The sequence below is a fragment of the Rhamphochromis longiceps genome, linkage group LG13 (genome assembly GCF_057381845.1).
Source record: "Rhamphochromis longiceps isolate RC_006_pf linkage group LG13, R_longiceps_female_GT1.1, whole genome shotgun sequence".
Classification (NCBI taxonomy): Eukaryota; Metazoa; Chordata; class Actinopteri; order Cichliformes; family Cichlidae; genus Rhamphochromis; species Rhamphochromis longiceps.
In genome coordinates, this window is record NC_140569.1 from 13,736,165 (window position 1) to 13,754,257 (window position 18,093).

The 18,093-nt window shown below is 39.4% G+C and overlaps 2 protein-coding genes across 3 annotated transcripts; one reads left to right on the forward strand and one right to left on the reverse strand.

Moving 5' to 3' along the window:
* Positions 1-5,721: 5,721 nt before the first annotated feature.
* Positions 5,722-11,486, forward strand: cuzd1.1 (CUB and zona pellucida-like domains 1, tandem duplicate 1). The gene is made up of 19 exons (XM_085427829.1): positions 5,722-5,789; positions 6,053-6,106; positions 6,186-6,284; positions 6,520-6,552; positions 6,651-6,749; positions 7,973-8,011; positions 8,100-8,198; positions 8,340-8,387; positions 8,469-8,567; positions 8,765-8,794; positions 8,885-8,983; positions 9,076-9,108; positions 9,194-9,335; positions 9,504-9,709; positions 9,924-10,099; positions 10,197-10,427; positions 10,514-10,674; positions 11,065-11,309; positions 11,410-11,486. Exons 2-19 carry the CDS (start codon positions 6,082-6,084, stop codon positions 11,454-11,456), a joined length of 1,911 nt encoding a protein of 636 aa, XP_085283955.1. The 5' UTR covers positions 5,722-5,789; positions 6,053-6,081; the 3' UTR covers positions 11,457-11,486.
* Positions 11,487-12,796: 1,310 nt separating this feature from the next.
* Positions 12,797-16,608, reverse strand: ikzf5 (IKAROS family zinc finger 5). Of its 2 annotated transcripts, none has more exons than XM_085427827.1 (4): positions 16,026-16,608; positions 15,688-15,854; positions 14,766-14,942; positions 12,797-14,689 (listed from the first exon to the last, which is right to left on the reverse strand). In XM_085427827.1, exons 2-4 carry the CDS (start codon positions 15,818-15,820, stop codon positions 13,725-13,727), a joined length of 1,275 nt encoding a protein of 424 aa, XP_085283953.1. In that variant the 5' UTR covers positions 15,821-15,854; positions 16,026-16,608; the 3' UTR covers positions 12,797-13,724. The 2 variants fall into 2 exon arrangements, with proteins under 2 accessions (XP_085283953.1, XP_085283954.1); XM_085427828.1 differs by having other exon boundaries at positions 14,766-14,939; positions 16,026-16,606.
* Positions 16,609-18,093: the final 1,485 nt, after the last annotated feature.

The following is an 18,093-nucleotide window of genomic DNA, read 5'->3' on the forward strand; positions in this document are numbered from 1 at the left end:
GATTTTCATGAGTCTTGAGGGTGTTATCATTGGAACAAGAACTATAAAATAACCCCACCTGTTCTGGGAAAAGAGCAAACACTTTTCAAATGTTCAAATAGCTCTTTATGAGACAATGCATATCATATTTTTTTATCTTAAAATTATTATCTGTGACTACAGTACAGAAAATCCGTCACACTCACACCTGATTCAACAGGACAGGGCACACTAGATTTTCTCACCGGAGAGAACCATCATCAGGTCAAGTGTTTTACACTCCTGCTTTTATCTTTAACAAACACTGTTACAACGTTAATGGGATAAGAAATTTTATTTGACCTTTCACTTCATGTAATGTTTATAACAGTGCGAAGGATTGTTCTTTTATTTGTCACTGATCTCAGACTAATACAGTATGTCTTTTCTAATATCACAGTCTCTGCAATTGTCCTTTAAAATATATAATAACTTTCAGTTCCATTCAGATATATTTTTAAATAGTGCCTCAAGATGCTTTAAGCTACAACAATAGAAAGAAAATCCCAATAATCAGATGAACCTCTGTGAGCAAGCGCTTGGCAACAGTAGGAACGAAAAACGTCTTTCTAACAGGCAGAAACAGACTCAAGGAAGTGCAGCCATCTGCTGCAACCAGTTGGGGGTGAGGAGAAAGAGAAGAGACTCAAGAGAGACCGGACACGCAATGGGAGACAAAGCCAGAGCTAAATAATGACACATGGAGAGTGAAAAGGGAGTAGAGAAGAAATGCTCAGTGCATCATGGCAGCCTAGGCCTATTGTGACATAACTATGGATGGTCTAACAATAAGCTTTATTGTAAAGGAAAGTTTGGACTCTAATCTTATGGTAGAGAGGGTGTCTGCCTCCTGAATCTGAACTGGAAGCTGGTTCCGCAGCCGAGGGGCCTGAAAGCTGAAACTCTAGATCCACGAGTAAGCCAGCAGTCTGGGAGCAAAATGCTCTGTGAGGATAATATGGTAATAAGATATGATGTGTCTTGATTATTGAAGACTTTGTATATGAGAGGGAGGATATTAAATTTAATTCTGAATTTAACTTGGAGCCAATGAAAAGAAGCCAGTAAGCTAGAAATTTGAGCTCTCTTTCTAGTCCCTGTCAGTGTGCACACACTTACTGTATATATGTGATGTGTTTTTTATTTGAATCTTCAAATGCAATTTAACTTAACTTTTAAATGCACCTTACAACAGACATGCATCAACACTACACATGAGTGGGCGGAAGTAGGTTTGGAGTCTTCACCCCCCCCCCCCCCCCCCCCCCCCCCCCCCGTTCTCTGTTGCCTGTTGGGGCGGGGGGCTGGGAGGAGGAGTTGGCCGTCCGATTGGGTTCTGGAATGTGGGGCCTCCCTGCTGCTGCGGAGTCAGGGCGGTCTGCTTCTCTCCACCTCAGGGAAGAGGGTAACACCACCTGGGTCTGGGTGCAGTTTCCCCCTCTAGGGGCAAGGGTACCCAGACCTGGGCTATAGAGTACGCTTGGGGAGTGTGATTGCGATGTGCAGTGTCTATTTATGTCTGTCTCCACGTTGGGTGAGTGCTGACTATTTGCATATGAGAGCATGAGGGTGGGAATGGATGTTTGTATCTGTGTGCGCCTGTTTGTTTGTGTCTATATGTCAGGTCGGGTATCAGACGCCACCTCTCTAGGGTCATCTCAGGCCCTCCTACCAATTAAGCATATTAGGTGATGTGCATCTCTGTAATGTGAAGGGGTGTCGTCTAATGACATCAACACCCTATGTCAGGTGTGCATAATTATTAGGCAACGTCCTTTCCTTTGGCAAAATGGGTCAAAAGAAGGACTTGACAGGCACAGAAAAGTCAAAAATAGTGAGATATCTTGCAGAGGGATGCAGCAGTCTCAAAATTGCAAAGCTTCTGAAGCGTGATCTTCGAACAATCAAGCGTTTCATTTAAAATAGTCAACAGGGTCGCAAGAAGCGTGTGGAAAAACCAAGGCGCAAAATAACTGCCCATGAACTGAGAAAAGTCAAGCGTGCAGCTGCCAAGATGCCACTTGCCACCAGTTTGGCCATATTTCAGAGCTGCAACATCACTGGAGTGCCCAAAAGCACAAGGTGTGCAATACTCAGAGACATGGCCAAGGTAAGAAAGGCTGAAAGATGACCACCACTGAACAAGATACACAAGCTGATGGATGGGCCCGTGGCTGGATTGGTAAAGGTCAGAGAGCTCCAGTCCGACTCAGACGCCAGCAAGGTGGAGGTGGAGTACTGGTTTGGGCTGCTATCATCAAAGATGAGCTTGTGGGGCCTTTTCGGGTTGAGGATGGAGTCAAGCTCAACTCCCAGTCCTACTGCCAGTTTCTGGAAGACATCTTCTTCAAGCAGTGGTACAGGAAGAAGTCTGCATCCTTCAAGAAAAACATGATTTTCATGCAGGACAATGCTCCATCACACGCGTCCAAGTACTCCACAGCGTGGCTGGCAAGAAAGGGTATAAAAGAAGAAAAACTAATGACATGGCCACCTTGTTCACCTGATCTGGACCCCATTGAGAACCTGTGGTCCATCATCAAATGTGAGATTTACAAGGAGGGAAAACAGTACACCTCTCTGAACAGTGTCTGGGAGGCTGTGGTTGCTGCTGCACGCAATGTTGATGGTGAACAGATCAAAACACCGACAGAATCCATGGATGGCAGGCTTTTGAGTGTCCTTGCAAAGAAAGGTGGTTATATTGGTCGCTGATTTGTTTTTGTTTTGTTTTTGAATGTCAGAAATGTATATTTGTGAATGTGGAGATGTTATATTGGTTTCACTGGTAAAAATAAATAATTGTAATGGGTATATATTTGTCTTTTGTTAAGTTGCCTAATAATTATGCACAGTAATAGTCACCTGCACACACAGATATCCCCCTAAAATAGCTAAAACTAAAAACAAACTAAAAACTACTTCCAAAAACATTCAGCTTTGATATTAATGAGTTTTTTGGGTTCATTGAGAACATGGTTGTTGTTCAATAATAAAATTATTCCTCAAAAATACAACTTGCCTAATAATTCTGCACTCCCTGTGTATTTTTTGTCTGTTTGTTTTGTTAGTTTTTGTTTTTTGCCCTTTATCACTGTTCCTCTTCCCTGCTGTTTTTTTCCCTACCTCTTTCTTTCTCCCTTTTCTTTCCCCCAGTCATGTCTATCCCATGTGTAGTAAGTGAAAATAAAATAAAACAACAACAATAACAACAAAGGTGAATCAAATAGACCAATATGGCAAGGCCGGGATGGTCCATTTGGTAAAGTAAATTTGTTGGGCATCTTTCTTTGCCTTTAGACAAGAATTCTGATGGCAAAAGAACCAAAAAAAAAAAAAAAAAAAAAAAAGCAATTTAACTTTAATCTCTTAAACCCTGTTTAAAATTCTCATTTTTCAATTCATTTTAAAATTCTCAGTGAAAACCCCTCCAGATTTACTCAGCTCCTTCCCTAGAATCCAAATTTGAAAATAGTTACACCTTTATAACAGTTATTCAGCAAACACTGATGTTATTGAAGTTGATATTAGAAAAAAACTCAGCTTTATTATCAAGTTCCTGAAACTCTCATGTATATCTTAAGCAAATACATTAAAACATATCCTAAAACTAGACTGAAAAATATTTGCACACCTTTTATTATAATTAAACAAGTGTGTGGTTCTCATGGAAAGGATTAATGGGTAATCTCACTAAACATTTGGTGATATCAGTAATTTTGTAGGTGCTAAAACAAAGTGTCTGAGTCGGCTGCTGAGTATATAAGCTGCAATGCTCAGTACCTCTGACAAATTGGAAGGTGAACGAATACAAACATGTGGACTCTCTTGTTCCTTTGTGGTGTGCTCATCACACATCAGGTGCAAGGTACTTTCCATTCGTTTCTTATCATGCTTTTTTTCTTTTTGGATTTTCAAGCAAATTTGTTATTTTGTCATTTGATATTTTCAACAACATTTGCAAGTTGATGGCTTGTCGGTGCTGCATTTGTAGTCTGAAATTGATGTTATCTTTATGTCATTATCCATCAGGTGTAGATCGTGGCGACGCTGCTCGTTATTGGTGGACTACAGCAGATTATTGGGAAACTTCAAGAGATTATTGGGAAACTACACCAGGTTATTCAGGTAAAAGGAAAGATATATGGTACTGTCTTTGTCTGTCTTAATATTGTTCATTTAATCGCTGTGGTCAACAGTTTACATCAAATAACAGTCATGAACAAAACAGAGTATTAGAGAGATTTTTTAAAATGGACATGAAAGCTAAATGTATAAAGGCTAATTTACACACTGAAACAGTTAATTTACACAAACTGACATAAATGTAACAATGTAGCTGGAATTAAGAAATAAGTGCTACAAGTTAAAGTTTTTAAAACATGTTTAGCGCCATCTTTTTCAGTACAGAACCTGAGTTGGTTGGTTGCAATCAACTGACTTACATTAGTTCATATAGCTAACTAATAACAGAACCAGCTAAAAATCTCTTTTGTTGTAAACTGGTTGGATGTACTTGGGAAGAGAAAGATTATTTTATTGAATAAAAACCACTGATAGCATCGGCTGATTCTGACTCCAGCTAGTAGATCCAGTGAACCACCTGTCACCTGACTCAAACAGGTTCTCCTCCACACTGGTCTCTTTTATGAAGTGCTTTAGAAACCCGAACATTACGGCTAACAGCTAGATTTCCCTGTGTCAGAGCAGCTAGCTAAACAGCTAAGAGCCACTTACTGCTAAAGGTAATGAGACAACACCTACATACAATTTTTTTTTCAATGCACCCGTTGCTGATGCAACAAATGCAAATTGTGCAATACATTCATGATTCTGGGCCAATTTGTTTTCTTTAGAATTTATATATATGACACATGCATATAAAGTTTATAAATAATATTATAGTTCTGGATATCTGTTTATGCTGTAGCAGTTACAATCTTATACATTCAAACAACTAAAATGTTAAACTCACTGTCCACAAAACTTATTGTTAATTGATTAGCTTTTTAACATTTATTTAATAGATTATTTTTAATGACTCTGTGTTATTTCAGGATGTGGTGGTTACCTGTATGGCAGCAGTGGCAGTTTTTACAGCCCCAACTATCCAAACCTGTACCCAGACAATTCTGACTGTATATGGTACATCAGACCAGGCAATCAAATTATTCAGCTGGAGCTGTCAGATGTAAAGTAAGCAAGTATTTTTCCATACCTAGGATGAGTGTGATCACTCTTTACTTTGGTTGTATTATGGTGACTTTTAATTCAAAGTTGTGTTCTTGGTTTGTGTTAATCACAGCACTGAGTGTGGATATGATGATGTTTACGTCTATGATGGCTCCAGTACTGGAAACCGGCTTCTGGGAAAGACATGTAACAACACCAAAAACAACACTTTCTATTCCACCAGTTATTATTTGACTGTGCGCTTCAGGAGTGATGGCAGTGTAAGAAACACAGGATTTCATGCTTCTTACAGAGTTGTGTGTAAGTCACACCTGTTATGATACCTTTATAAATAAAGTTAGGTACCATGTCTACAGTTTATTTGTGGATTTTATTGTCAGTGAAAGAAAACAAACAAGCAAAAAAGAAGTAAAAATCATAATCTTGAGATTTTAATTAATGGGAATTTTTTTTGTCTTTTTTGTCTATCCTCCTTGAAGCTGGAGGTTCCTGCATTCACAACTGTGGTTACCAGGTTGGATATTGCTCTTGCTCTTCGAGCTGTGTATACAGAGGGGACTGTTGTTATGACTACGAAGGTAAGCAATGCTGAAAAGTGCCAAAACGCATTTATTCAGGGCCTGTATTTAATGACAATTTGCGCAACTTGTACTTTATTTTGTGGAACGAGGTATACAAACAAAATACGATAAATAATTCATGAATAAGAAAATATAGTACCCAAATATTTGAAAACAGCATGATCAGAGTATGTTTCTTTTTCTTCTTTCCTGACCCAACGTGCCTGTTATGATACACACAAACATAAAAGAAACTAGATCTTAAAATCTTTATCCCACAGATCACTGCGGATCCACAACAGTAACAGATATGCCAGAAACAGATGCAACAACAGGTAAATAAAAAGAATTAAGTAAAGATGCTGTTTAAAAAAAAATTAGATTAAAAGCTATAAAGTAAATGTTGTCTTCCAGATCTGTACTCATGTCTTTACAACTGTGGCTCACACCTGGGAAGCTGTTCCTGTACTAGCTCTTGTGAATACTACGGCAACTGTTGTCATGACTACTACTGTAAGTATTCTGTCCTTCAAAGCTCAGCAGAAGGAGGCCCTGCTCACTATGATCACACTTTACAATGAAAATAATTTTTTCTTGCACTACAGGTGTGCTGCCACACTTCCAACGGTCTCACACTTACCCAGCCTATTAAACAGTCACGTTTATTCAAAAACAAAGGGGTGGGGTGGGGGGGAGCCAAAGATAAACTGTTGAGTTTTAATCTGTATGGTTTGCTCCTTTGTTTCAGCTTACTGCCCAAGCACAGGAGATCCAGTCACAGGTATAAAAGTCTGTATGGGGAAACATTTTTAAAGCAGCAGCTCAGTAAAAGCCATCTCATAGATTTTTTTAAATACTGTATCTCTCTCTGTTTTCAAGATCAGCCATCATGTCGTTACAACTGTGGCATGCACCTGGGAAGCTGTTCATGCAGAAGCTCTTGTCAATACAATGGTGACTGTTGCTATGACTACTATGGTAAGTGGCAAGTCTTACAGATCAACGTTGTTAACCGTCTCTGCAGCCATCTCTTGCAGGAGCAAACAGTCTGTCAGATTCCAGTGTAATGGTTTTCTGAAAATGACACATGACATTGTGACTTTGTGTTTAAAGAGACAATTTTCTTTGGCCTTCAGTGGGATATACTGTATGCATCTAGATTGTTTTGGTTGCTCAGTTTTGGAGATATGTCTGTCATGTTTTGAATATAATGAAACTCCCTTGTCATGCTAAGAAAGACAAATAAATGAGTAATAAACATAGTTTAAAAAAAAAGGAAAAGATCAGCCGTAATGTCTCTTTTCAGAAATTATGACCCTTGCATAATGGGTCATAATGCACAAACCTTGTTATGAGCAGCTTTATCCACTGACCCATACTTGCTTGTGTCTGTGTGTGCATCCTGGTAGATCTGCTTTTCCTTCTGCAGAATGATATACTTGGTAGTTGCAATTTGGTAGAAGACAAACAAACAAACAAAAAAACCCAACAACAACAACAACAACCAACTGCTTACTTGTTTGTGCTCATCTGAACTTGGGTTGCAGTGGCAACAAGCTAATGCAAGATATTCCAGACATCCTTCTCCCCAGCCTCAATTTCCAATTCCTCCTGGGGGATCCTGAATCCAGGCCTTATTAGAAATGTAATCTTTGCAACACATTCCCTGGGGTCTCCTCCAAGTTCAGCGTGCCCAGAACACCTCTGAAGATAGGCAACTAGGAGTGATCCAAACAAGATCAGAATCACCTCAACAGGCTCCTTTTGACATGTTGGGGAAAAGAAAGTCCCTGCATGAAACTGCTCAAAACAAGGTTTTACAATATTTCTTTGACAAACCTGGTCCTGATTTCTGAACAGAGACATTCCTGTTGAGTTTTCAAAAATATTTTAGTGCTTTACACACCACACCACAATTACCATTTAGTTCCATTATATACTGTATAAGAGAAGGGAGACATCTGCACAGCGGACGTCTCCAAAACTGAACAATCCAGATAAATAAATGGCACTCCAGGCTGGAGGGAAAATTAGTGTTTGTAATTTTAAAACTGCCCCCATCAGACTGCAAAGCAACAATTTTTGTTATATTTTTTGGAGAGTGTGGGAATTATGTATCTAATTCCCACATCCACAATAATGCCCAATTATTTAAATACTATGTTTTATTTAGAAAACCTTTTCTTCTTTCTGTCAAATAGATTACTGCTCATCAACCACTACGTGGCCTGATGTTACAGGTGCAAACCCTTACTTAATTTTTAAAAAAATCAATAGTTTGATATTTAATGATTTGCCTGTAGTCTTATGTCCCCATGTGTTTTCTAGCTCAGCCTTCGTGTCGATACAACTGTGGCTGGAGCATGGGAAGCTGCTCCTGCTCAAGCTCTTGTGAATACTATGGAAATTGCTGTTATGACTACTACTGTAAGTGTTCAGCCCATCGAATTCATTAGTGCTCATATTAACATAATGTGAATAAGCGGTTTGTTAAACAAGCACATTAAATAAGTAAGAAAAGGTTAAACTGGCAAAAAGTCAAAATATTTTCTTTCCTCTGTCATGTAGCATACTGCCAATGGACTACTGACACGCCCACTACCATGCCTGTTACAGGTATGACAATCTCTCAACAGACTGAATGACAAAAAAAAATTAAACACACCAATTATTCAAACACACTTTTACTCCCCACAGAACAGCCTTCATGTCAATACAACTGTGGCTGGAACATCGGAAACTGCTCCTGCTCAAGCTCTTGTGAATACTATGGAAATTGCTGCAATGACTACTACTGTAAGTAAAGCTCAGACGAGAACGTCACTGCAAATGGTGATCACAGTTCCTGCTCAACAGTATAGTGTATGGCTATAAAATTCACTGTATTTGCTGTATTATTTAAATCAACTTACGATGATGCCCATAAAATAAGTAAATTCCTGACAGTAAGTAACTTGATCTAATGTTGTAATTATTTTCTTCACTTCTTCTAGATTACTGCCAGTCTCCTGACTTTACCACAGGTACGAAAACCTCAGTGACCTCGAGTAAAACCAGAAACTGTTAATGCCTCTGGCGAGAAAGCTTACTGAAATGATTTCTGTGTCCCTCAGCTCAACCCTCATGTCGATACAACTGTGGCAGTTACATGGGAAGCTGTTCCTGCTCAAGCTCATGTGAATACTATGGAAACTGTTGTTACGACTACTACTGTGGGTATCTGGTCAAGCAATCTCAACATACATTTATTGCAATATTACTTAAAAAGAAAGTATCTAAAACCTTCATTTCTCCCTTTAAACAGCCTACTGCTTAGTCTCAACTAGGGAGCCAACAGGTAGGGTCCTCGATGTGCAGAATTAGTCTGGAGCAGTTTTGGTCATTGCAGTGACACTTTTTGCTATTTTATTAACATTCAACAGGGTCATGTGGAGGCAATCTGTTTGGCTCTGGCACCTTCTCTAGCCCTAACTATCCCAGCTACTATCATGACAATGCCTACTGCATGTGGCAACTAAGAGCTGCATACGACCAAAGAATCTTCCTGCAATTCACATTCCTACAGTAAGTAAATAGAAAAATGAGCAGCATTGTTATGTGAGGCACAGATGGATCAATCATGTGAAGACAGAAGTTACATGCAGATCTTCTTTTTTTAAAATCTAGATCTATGTTTCAACTTTTAAGCTAATTTCTAATTTATGGCTTTTATTGTGTTTAAAAAAAACACAGGCTGGAAAACTGCTGTTCCTGCGACTACATTGAAATCTATGATGGGCCATATGTTTATTCACCATTTTTGGGCAAAGTCTGCAACAACAGTCTGAGCACTTTCTTCTCCACTTCCAACTATATGACTGTGGTCTTCCGGACTGACGGTTCTATGGTTGGTCGAGGTTTCAACGCCGAGTTCACGAGCTCTTTGACACCAAGCTCAGGTACGCTTATTAGGAAGTAAAAGTCGGGCTATTTTGGCCTCTGCTTCTTTGATTATATCGTTTTTCTTTTTTAAAACATCATGCATATCTGTACCATTTTTCATACTGTAAAAAGTGGCTGAATAATAATTCAATAAGAACCAAAATGTAGGACCGACAAACCCTGAAAAAAATTCAAGCTGCTGTACCAATCTTGTTAACAACATGCTGTCAGGTCGAGTGGACTGCTCCTCAGACAACATGAACATCGTGATTGAGAAGTCTTACTTGAACAGTTTGGGTTATGATGGTCACAGCCTGTACCTGAACGACCCACACTGCAGACCCCAGATTTCCTATTACAATGTGGTCTTCAGTTTTCCTCTCAACACTTGTGGCAACACAAGAGAGGTAGGAACCCCAAAACTTTCTAAAAACAACAAAAAAAAACCCCATTAACAGCAGTATTTTATAATTTTCAAAACAACTGATCTTCTTCCCTGAACAGTTTGAGAATAGCAAAATTGTGTACACAAACAGTCTTCGTGCCTACAACTCCAACTACGGCGAGATCACACGCCAGTCTAACTTTAAGCTAAACGTCAACTGCCGAATGGAGGAAGACTCGGTATCTCAGATTTTATACGAGGTCCGTGAACTAGAGAACACCACCATAACGGGCACAGGCAGATACAATACCAGCATGGTTTTCTACCAATCCAGCAGCTTCTACTATCAGGTGTGTTTGGGCAGTGAAGGTTTGACTAGAGAGAAAACTCCTATCGTTATAGTTATATGATGCTGATAATTTTCTTTCACGCTCAGGTGACTCAATTTCCATATGAGATAACACTAAACCAGAACTTGTATATTGAAATCGATATGAGGAGAGGTGACAGCAGTCTGGTCCTCTTTATTGACACCTGTATAGCATCACCATCAGCCTTTGATTTCCAGTCAAGACCCTACTACTTGGTTCGCAATGGGTAAGATAATGAGTGCCCTCCACGGGTCAGTTTAATTCGCTAACTACACTGGTTTTTGTCCACAATAAGAACAAAGGGATTTGTGTTGTAAATACTAAAACTCCCAGTGAAAATAACTGAAAAAAGTACAATATTTAATAAGCACTATAATTTAGTATGCTTTTGAGATATCTGTAGCTTATACTCCAGCTATGGTTACTTTAAATATTAGAATTTCACAGATACAATTTAAAAGATACAATGATCTCATAAAAGGACATTATTTTAATTATTTTATAATAAATTAATTGTTCCACCACTTTATCTAAATAATGGTCTCTTTTTGTAAGCAAAAAACAAACCAGTAATGCGTGTATTTTCCAGTAACATCTCTTTCTTTATCATTCTCAGTTGTCCAATAGATAACACCTACTATGCCTACACTACTGGCACCAGCCCGTTTGCTCGTTTCACTTTTAAGGCCTTCCAGTTCTTGCGGGCCACAGAAGACGTGTACCTCCAGTGCAAGGTCCTAATATGTCCAGCCTCCGACTACAACTCCCGCTGCCGCCGCGGATGCACCAAACGAGTGGCCAGAGACGTGGGGTCTGAACATGAGAGTGAAACTCTGGTTGTGGGTCCCATTCACCTTTTAGGTAAGTGCGACTTTGTACTTTGTTTTGAATTCTTGTGCTAGAAGAACAAAAAGTGAACAAAGTATCTGACTATTACTTACTTTTTTTTTTTTATTTCTAGACCCTGAGAAAAAGGAAGATGCGAATGATGAGCAGAAAGAAACTTAAATCTTCTCCACTTCTCTCCCTCTTCTTCACACCTTCACTCTAACACTGAATATTATCCACCCTTTCTTTTTTTTCCTTTTCTTGCATTACATGAATAAAGGCATCATCAAAAGACAATATGTGTTTTTGTTCATTATGTCAACTGTCATCATCCTGTAATAAAAGGACAGTGGTTGATTTTTGTTCTTGAAAACAAAACAAACAAAAAAACGAAACAAAAACAAGAAGACATACCACAACTCAGTTAGAAAACACTTTACTTATAAATTAGTTAGATTAATCCATCTCACAATGATTCACCATCCCAGAGGGATGTCACCGCCAGAAGGCTTAAACATTCACGATTACCTACGAACCTACGACACAATGAGAGAACATAAGGCAGTCATTACTGGATGCCCCCATTACTGGTAAGTAAGGTAACAAGGTGGTCCTAAAAACAGATAACTATGTTCTTCACACATGTTGCTAAGCAACAGACAACAGTACCCAAGACACAGGACAATCTCGCTAAAGGAGCAGTCTTAACTGCGGCACGGTTTTGCTCGACACTGAACATCTATCCAACCATTCAGAATACAATACTCAGTAAATATTCAGAAAAATCACTGGGATCAATATGATGAATTGGAAATCTCAGCGTGTGTAAACACAGAGGCTAAAACGTGGCAACCCAGTGCTACGTGGCCATTCTGAATGTGTTCACATGAGACACAAGACTTTGTAATTCTGTCCTAAACATGGAGATACTGGATATTAAAGTGACTTCATACAATATCGAAAGGTCAGAAAGTGACATGATGCAGTTAAAAGGGTCCACAAAACCCTTCTGACAAAGTAAGTGGAGCTACTAGGATGGATTTCGGGAAACGGCACTCTCTGGAGGAACTTCAAAACAACAACTTCAAATATGGTCTAGGTTGACAACTTAGCTGGCTGACCAAAAACCAGTGATACACAGTTTGGCCAGATTTTACTCTCAATGCCATCTTTATAGTACAGCTGGCACTGATTCTTACGTTAGTTAGCAGCATTCATGTAGCAGAATTTTGGCAAAAAATCTAAAATAAATCATGGCTACCATAGAAAACTACAATGGCCAAACTTTTTTTTCCTAAGGTTCTGGGTCTGTTGGTTACAATAAGAAGAGGCTAGTGTAACAATAAATCTATTCATCTTCAAAGTAACAGTCCTTTCTATCTACTCAAGAAAGTGACTATATCAGGCACTGCAAAGAAATTGTAAAAATGCACCAAGCACTGAAATAATTTCTACAAGGCGGCTTAACAAAGATACCTCAAGGCCAACAGTGTCACTCCTGAGTTAGTAATATTAGAGCAATACTTGGTTAAAGCTCCAGGAGTATTGAGAATTTATTTGTGTGGAGTTTCTTTTTTTTTTTTTTTTTACAACTTTCTAATTTTGGGAAAGGGACATGTTGTTAATGCAAATTTGATATTCTAGTAGACCTTCCCTCTTTCACTCTCTTGGCAAGCAAGCAAATATTATGCAGTACTGTTTACAGAGATTTCAGTGAATACAACACTGAACACTGGGCGCTGTCAGTGTTACCCCTCATCCTGTAAGATGCCTCTATGGCATCAATTTCAAGTTTTGAAACTTGACGTCTGACCTTGAACTTAAGGTCAACGTCACTGGGATGGGAGCTGGGATTTTTTGCAGGATACACCCAGGGTATCAATTTCAAAATCCTATGTTGCCTCATTCTTGCAGCGTTTCACCTGTTCCATTCCCAAATGCAACATTAAAAGATCATCTACAAGAAACTGCCAAATAGCTGAAAGTTATTCATTCAGCAGTCACTGGTTTTACCTTGTAGAAAAAATCTGATCCGTTTGCCTGTGGGGGAAAGGTCCACTTTGAGCAAAGTTCTTTTTCTTTTTTATACCAAAGGAAAAAGAAGATTGAAACCAACATGGTAAATTTAGTAGCCTTGAATAAAGTGTCTTACATTTCACTACATAGTCAAGCTTTTTCCTGATCAATAGGTGAATGTCACTGCAACTGCTGTCACAAATAAATTCTCAACCTGTTAAAAACACTGACCATCCCTTTGTAATACACTTGAATGGGCACCTTTAACTATACAAAATTCATCTGAATGTTGCTATTTTCCTGTTTAAGTACAACTTTCAAAGACAAGGCTACATAAAGGCCAAATGAAAGATAAATAAATAATATTACTATAGAAATAATAAAACATAGGGGTCCATTAAAAGTTCTTTTAAAGTTTTCCTCATTCATCCATTACTTGTGTTGCCCGCGTGCAAAGTGGCAGGCAAAGTCGTACTTGCTCTTGCACTTGTGGCCGCAGATGTTGCACTGGAATGGGTTCTCGTAGCCATGGCAGCCCATGTGAATGGTGTAGAGGATGTTGTCAGGGAAGTAGATATCACAGTGCTGGCAGTGATGCAGCATGTGGGGGTCCTGAAGTGGGGCGGACAGGCCGGGAGCTGGCGTACTGGGCTGGCTGTTGGAGATACTAGGGGTGCTGGTGCGCCCACTGTGCTCACTGCACGGTCCCGCTCCAGGACTGCAATTACTGTGGGGAGGAGCCCGGGGTTCTGGGGGGATTGGGGATGAGGAAGAAGCATGGGCCATATTGGCTGTCACAGCAACAGGAGCCGTGGCAGGGTGTGGCTGCTGGATGAGGAATGGCTTCTCATCAATGATAGACTCTGCTCCTGGAGACATCGAAGGCTGAGTCTGGGGCTGGGACTCTGAGGGGAGACTGGCCAACTGGCCTGCCAGAGTAGACAACTGGTTCAGGGGGTTATCCACGACCATATCATGGTGATGGTGATTTTGGTTTGCGGAGAGAGCGTCCTCGCCTGCTCGACTTTGATTATCATAGGTTTCCTGACGTAAGTGGGGCAACTCATGGGAGAAGTCGTTCACATTGTCAGCCTTGTGCACCACCATAGAAGGGGGGCTGAAATTGATAAGGAGCCTGCGGCCATAGCCCAATGAACTGGCTTTTTTCTGTAAAACACTCAGCATCTTCTTATGGGACAGTGAGCGGGCGCCTTTCATTGGCAGGAGTTTGTGACGTCTCCGGCGATGGTGTGACAAGTTGCTACGATCGCTGCAGCGGAATGAGCACAGCTCACACTTGTAAGGCTTCTCGCCAGTGTGCGATCTCATGTGGGCCTCCAGGTGACGCTCGTAGGCCGAAGCAAATGGGCAGAGGTGGCAGCGGTGAGGTTTCTCTCCTGTTCAAAAGAAAACAAGCTGAGCACCAAAATCTCATCAGTGTTACCTCCTGGAGATTAGCCGTTTTAATCTTACCTGTGTGAATTCGAATGTGTTCAATGAGCCGTGCTGTGCCTCTGGTAGCATAGTTGCAGTAGCGGCACTTGAGCTTGCCATCATAGGTCCTCTCGAAACCATCTACCAGGATCCCTGAGTTGTCCTCCAATGACATGTCCACTGAGGGGTGATCCAGTCCATTCTGACTGCAGTCTGCTTATAGGAAAATTAAAATGATTTTTTACATAGACCAAAAATAAATAAATACATACATACAAAATAACAATAACTTCCTGACCCCTGCTTGCCTGCAGCAGTTGTGGCAGTTTTAGGGTTTGGGATGGGGTAGGGGGTTAGGGTCTTGTATTGGACTTCCAGTGTCAACAGCATCTTGGCTTTGCACTACTTACGTGAAATCAATTACTAATCCCTCATAGTTGTTTTACAGATTTTACACTGGTACTTGCTGAGTTGATACAATTTAAACTTCACCTGAATGGAAGGACTTGTCCTTGTGCGGTAGGTCTTGAAAAAAAAAAATTAATATCAAAATAATTCAACAAAATTACCTTGTCAGTTATACAGCACCATCTGGAAATGCAAAGATTTTGTTCTACATGGACAGAAACATCTACTGGTATTTTTTTAAATCTTTTGTAGTACCTGTCATATTTGCTCAAACTAGAAGTAAAAATTTAATTTAATTGTTTTAATCTTTGTGATTTTCTTGTCAGTCGGCCATATAAAAAAAAAAAAAATCTTCAAAACTATTTAATAAATGAAGCTAAAATTTCACAGCAATAATTGTATATGTCCAATCCTTGAACCATAAGGTTTTTAGGCATATCTGAGATGGTCGAGCAGAAGGCCTACGGGGATTTGAGATGGACTCATCCTGATTCAAACTTCACCACAAAGCACACAAAATTAATAGAGCGTTACAAACACAGCTTCTTGTTACCTGCTGGCAGCTCATCCGCCTCCTTGACGCCGCTGACAGAGCCTGATATCATGTTGACATGTTGAGTCTGCTGGCTCAGATACTCCTGAAAATCCTTCACAAAGTCCAGCGTGTCCGGTTTTTCCTCCCCCATCGAAAGAATGTGCGAGTAATGCAAAGGTCCAACACTAAAAAGACGTTCAGACACGTGTTACTGACCAGCAAAGACGAAGACACGCGAGGTCGGAAGAACAATTTTCTGAACTGTTTAAGTAAAAGATTACAGGAAAACAACCGGATTTGAAAAAGTCAAAGCATGACCATCATCAGCTAGCGGATTTTAAAAGAAGCACACCCACCTCTTCAAAGCTAAAACAACGACTTAAATGTTTCGATGGGTTTGATCTGAAATTCTGTTTTGTGGTAATCCAGACACACAGACAGGATAACCCTGGGATAATATGATTGACAAGCAGGAAATCGCCGCTTTCCGACGTCTGCTCCGTCTGTCCTACACGGTGCTCCTCATCTTCGCGATGTTGTTACCAAAGCTACGCTACGCTACATTAGCCGAAAAGCTAACTTTAGCTTATCTTGAAGAAAGCATCTCTGTTAAAGAGCTACCCCGGATTTCTGGTCATCATTTACGCTTAACTAGATCCTCAATAATACCGGAGCGATTAAATGTTTCCCTCTGTCGACAAACTAGTAATTATTCACACGAAAAAGAAGCCTACTAAATCAAAACAATAGCCCATTTTACCAGGGTTAAAGTTCACTCTGTGTTCGTCCGCAAAAACCCTCCTGCCACAGCTACGGTGTAAAACGAGAGTTCCTACGAATAAAGCTCTAACAAACCCAGGAACGCGTGATATGTTAGTTACAGATACAAGAGGCCACCGTAGCTTCTTGTCGAGCTAGTTGTACTTTTTTTTTTTTTTTTTTTTAGGAGAAAACAGCTTACGGTTTGACGTGACGTGCAGGCAGTATGATTCTGGCTCTCTGAGAATTCCTAGGAAAATGTGAAATATGTTCAGCAATTTACTGAATTAAGAGCAAACATAGACGGAATTTGAGTATATAAGGAAAAAACAGAGTTTGTACAATTCTAACGATCTTGAAAGTCAATATTTGGTATGACTAACTTCTTTCTTCACCATAGCTTGAACTTTCTTAGACCAGCTCTCTTGTAGTTTCTTTAAGTAGTCTCCAGGAATAGTTCTCCAGACTTCTTAAAAGACATTAAAAGTCTTTCTTTCGAGCTTGCTTGCCTTTTGTTCCATTCTCTATCAAGATCATCCTACACTGCTTCAGTAATATTGAGGTTCAGGCTCTGGGGAGGCCAAACCATGACTGAAAGTGTTCTTTTGTGCATGTGTGTGTTTTTTCTATGTAGATACACTGTAAAATCTAATATTGAGTTTAATTAAAAATATTAAGTAGACTGAACTCAAATTTTAACAATTTGTTATTAGAACTCAATTTAAGTAAGTTACCAGTACTTTTTATTCAAAAAGCTGATCAACTCAATTTATTTGAGTCATTTAACTTAGAAAAACGAAGTAAGCTGGAAATGTTGCTTCTCAGTGTATTCTTTTACTGCACTATCAGCGTGTTTTGAATTATTGTTATGCCAAGAAATTAATCCATTGCCAATCATACTTTTTCTAAATTACATTGAAAGCTGGATTAAAATTTGATGCCACTGTATTCATAATTCCATCAATTTTGAGAAGATGCTCCAGACCACTGGCTTAAATGCAGCCCCAAACCATGACAGAACCTCTAGCATATTTTACAGATGGCTGGAGACCCTTGCTTTTGAAGGACACACACCATGTTAAGATATGCCAGGAAATGACCTTATGCTTTTCAAACTGTGTTATCTTTGGCATTTTGATTGATTCAACTAAAAAAATAGAAACAAATGATATGTTTTTAACACTGTGCTGGTAGTAAGTACCTAAAGATAAAATTTAAAACTGGGTCATTACTAAGTTGTCTGTTATGTGAAGACCCAATACTGTATTATCCCTTGAGGTAAATGGATTTTTATGAATGACTCATAGGTCAGTTAGGTGGCTTAAACAAAAAAAAAGTATTACTCATTCAAGTCTGGAAACTTGGAAGACAAATACAAAGAAACTGGAGGTAGCTGAAGGCTTTTGCACAGTACTATAAAATCTTGTTTTAGATATCTTGATAGCTACTTAAAAATGCTTAGGATTTAAAAAAAAAAAAGAAATCCTATAATTGTGTTGTTATTTCCCAGTACAGTTGTTATTCAAGCACACTGTCATGTTGATATGAATCACCCATCTCTTGCCATAAGCTAAAAAAAAGTTAAAAGATAGCCTGTCCATTCAAATCCATGTCAAAGCATATTTTCACATGTACATCTTGCAGTTATGCGCAAGAGGCAAATGA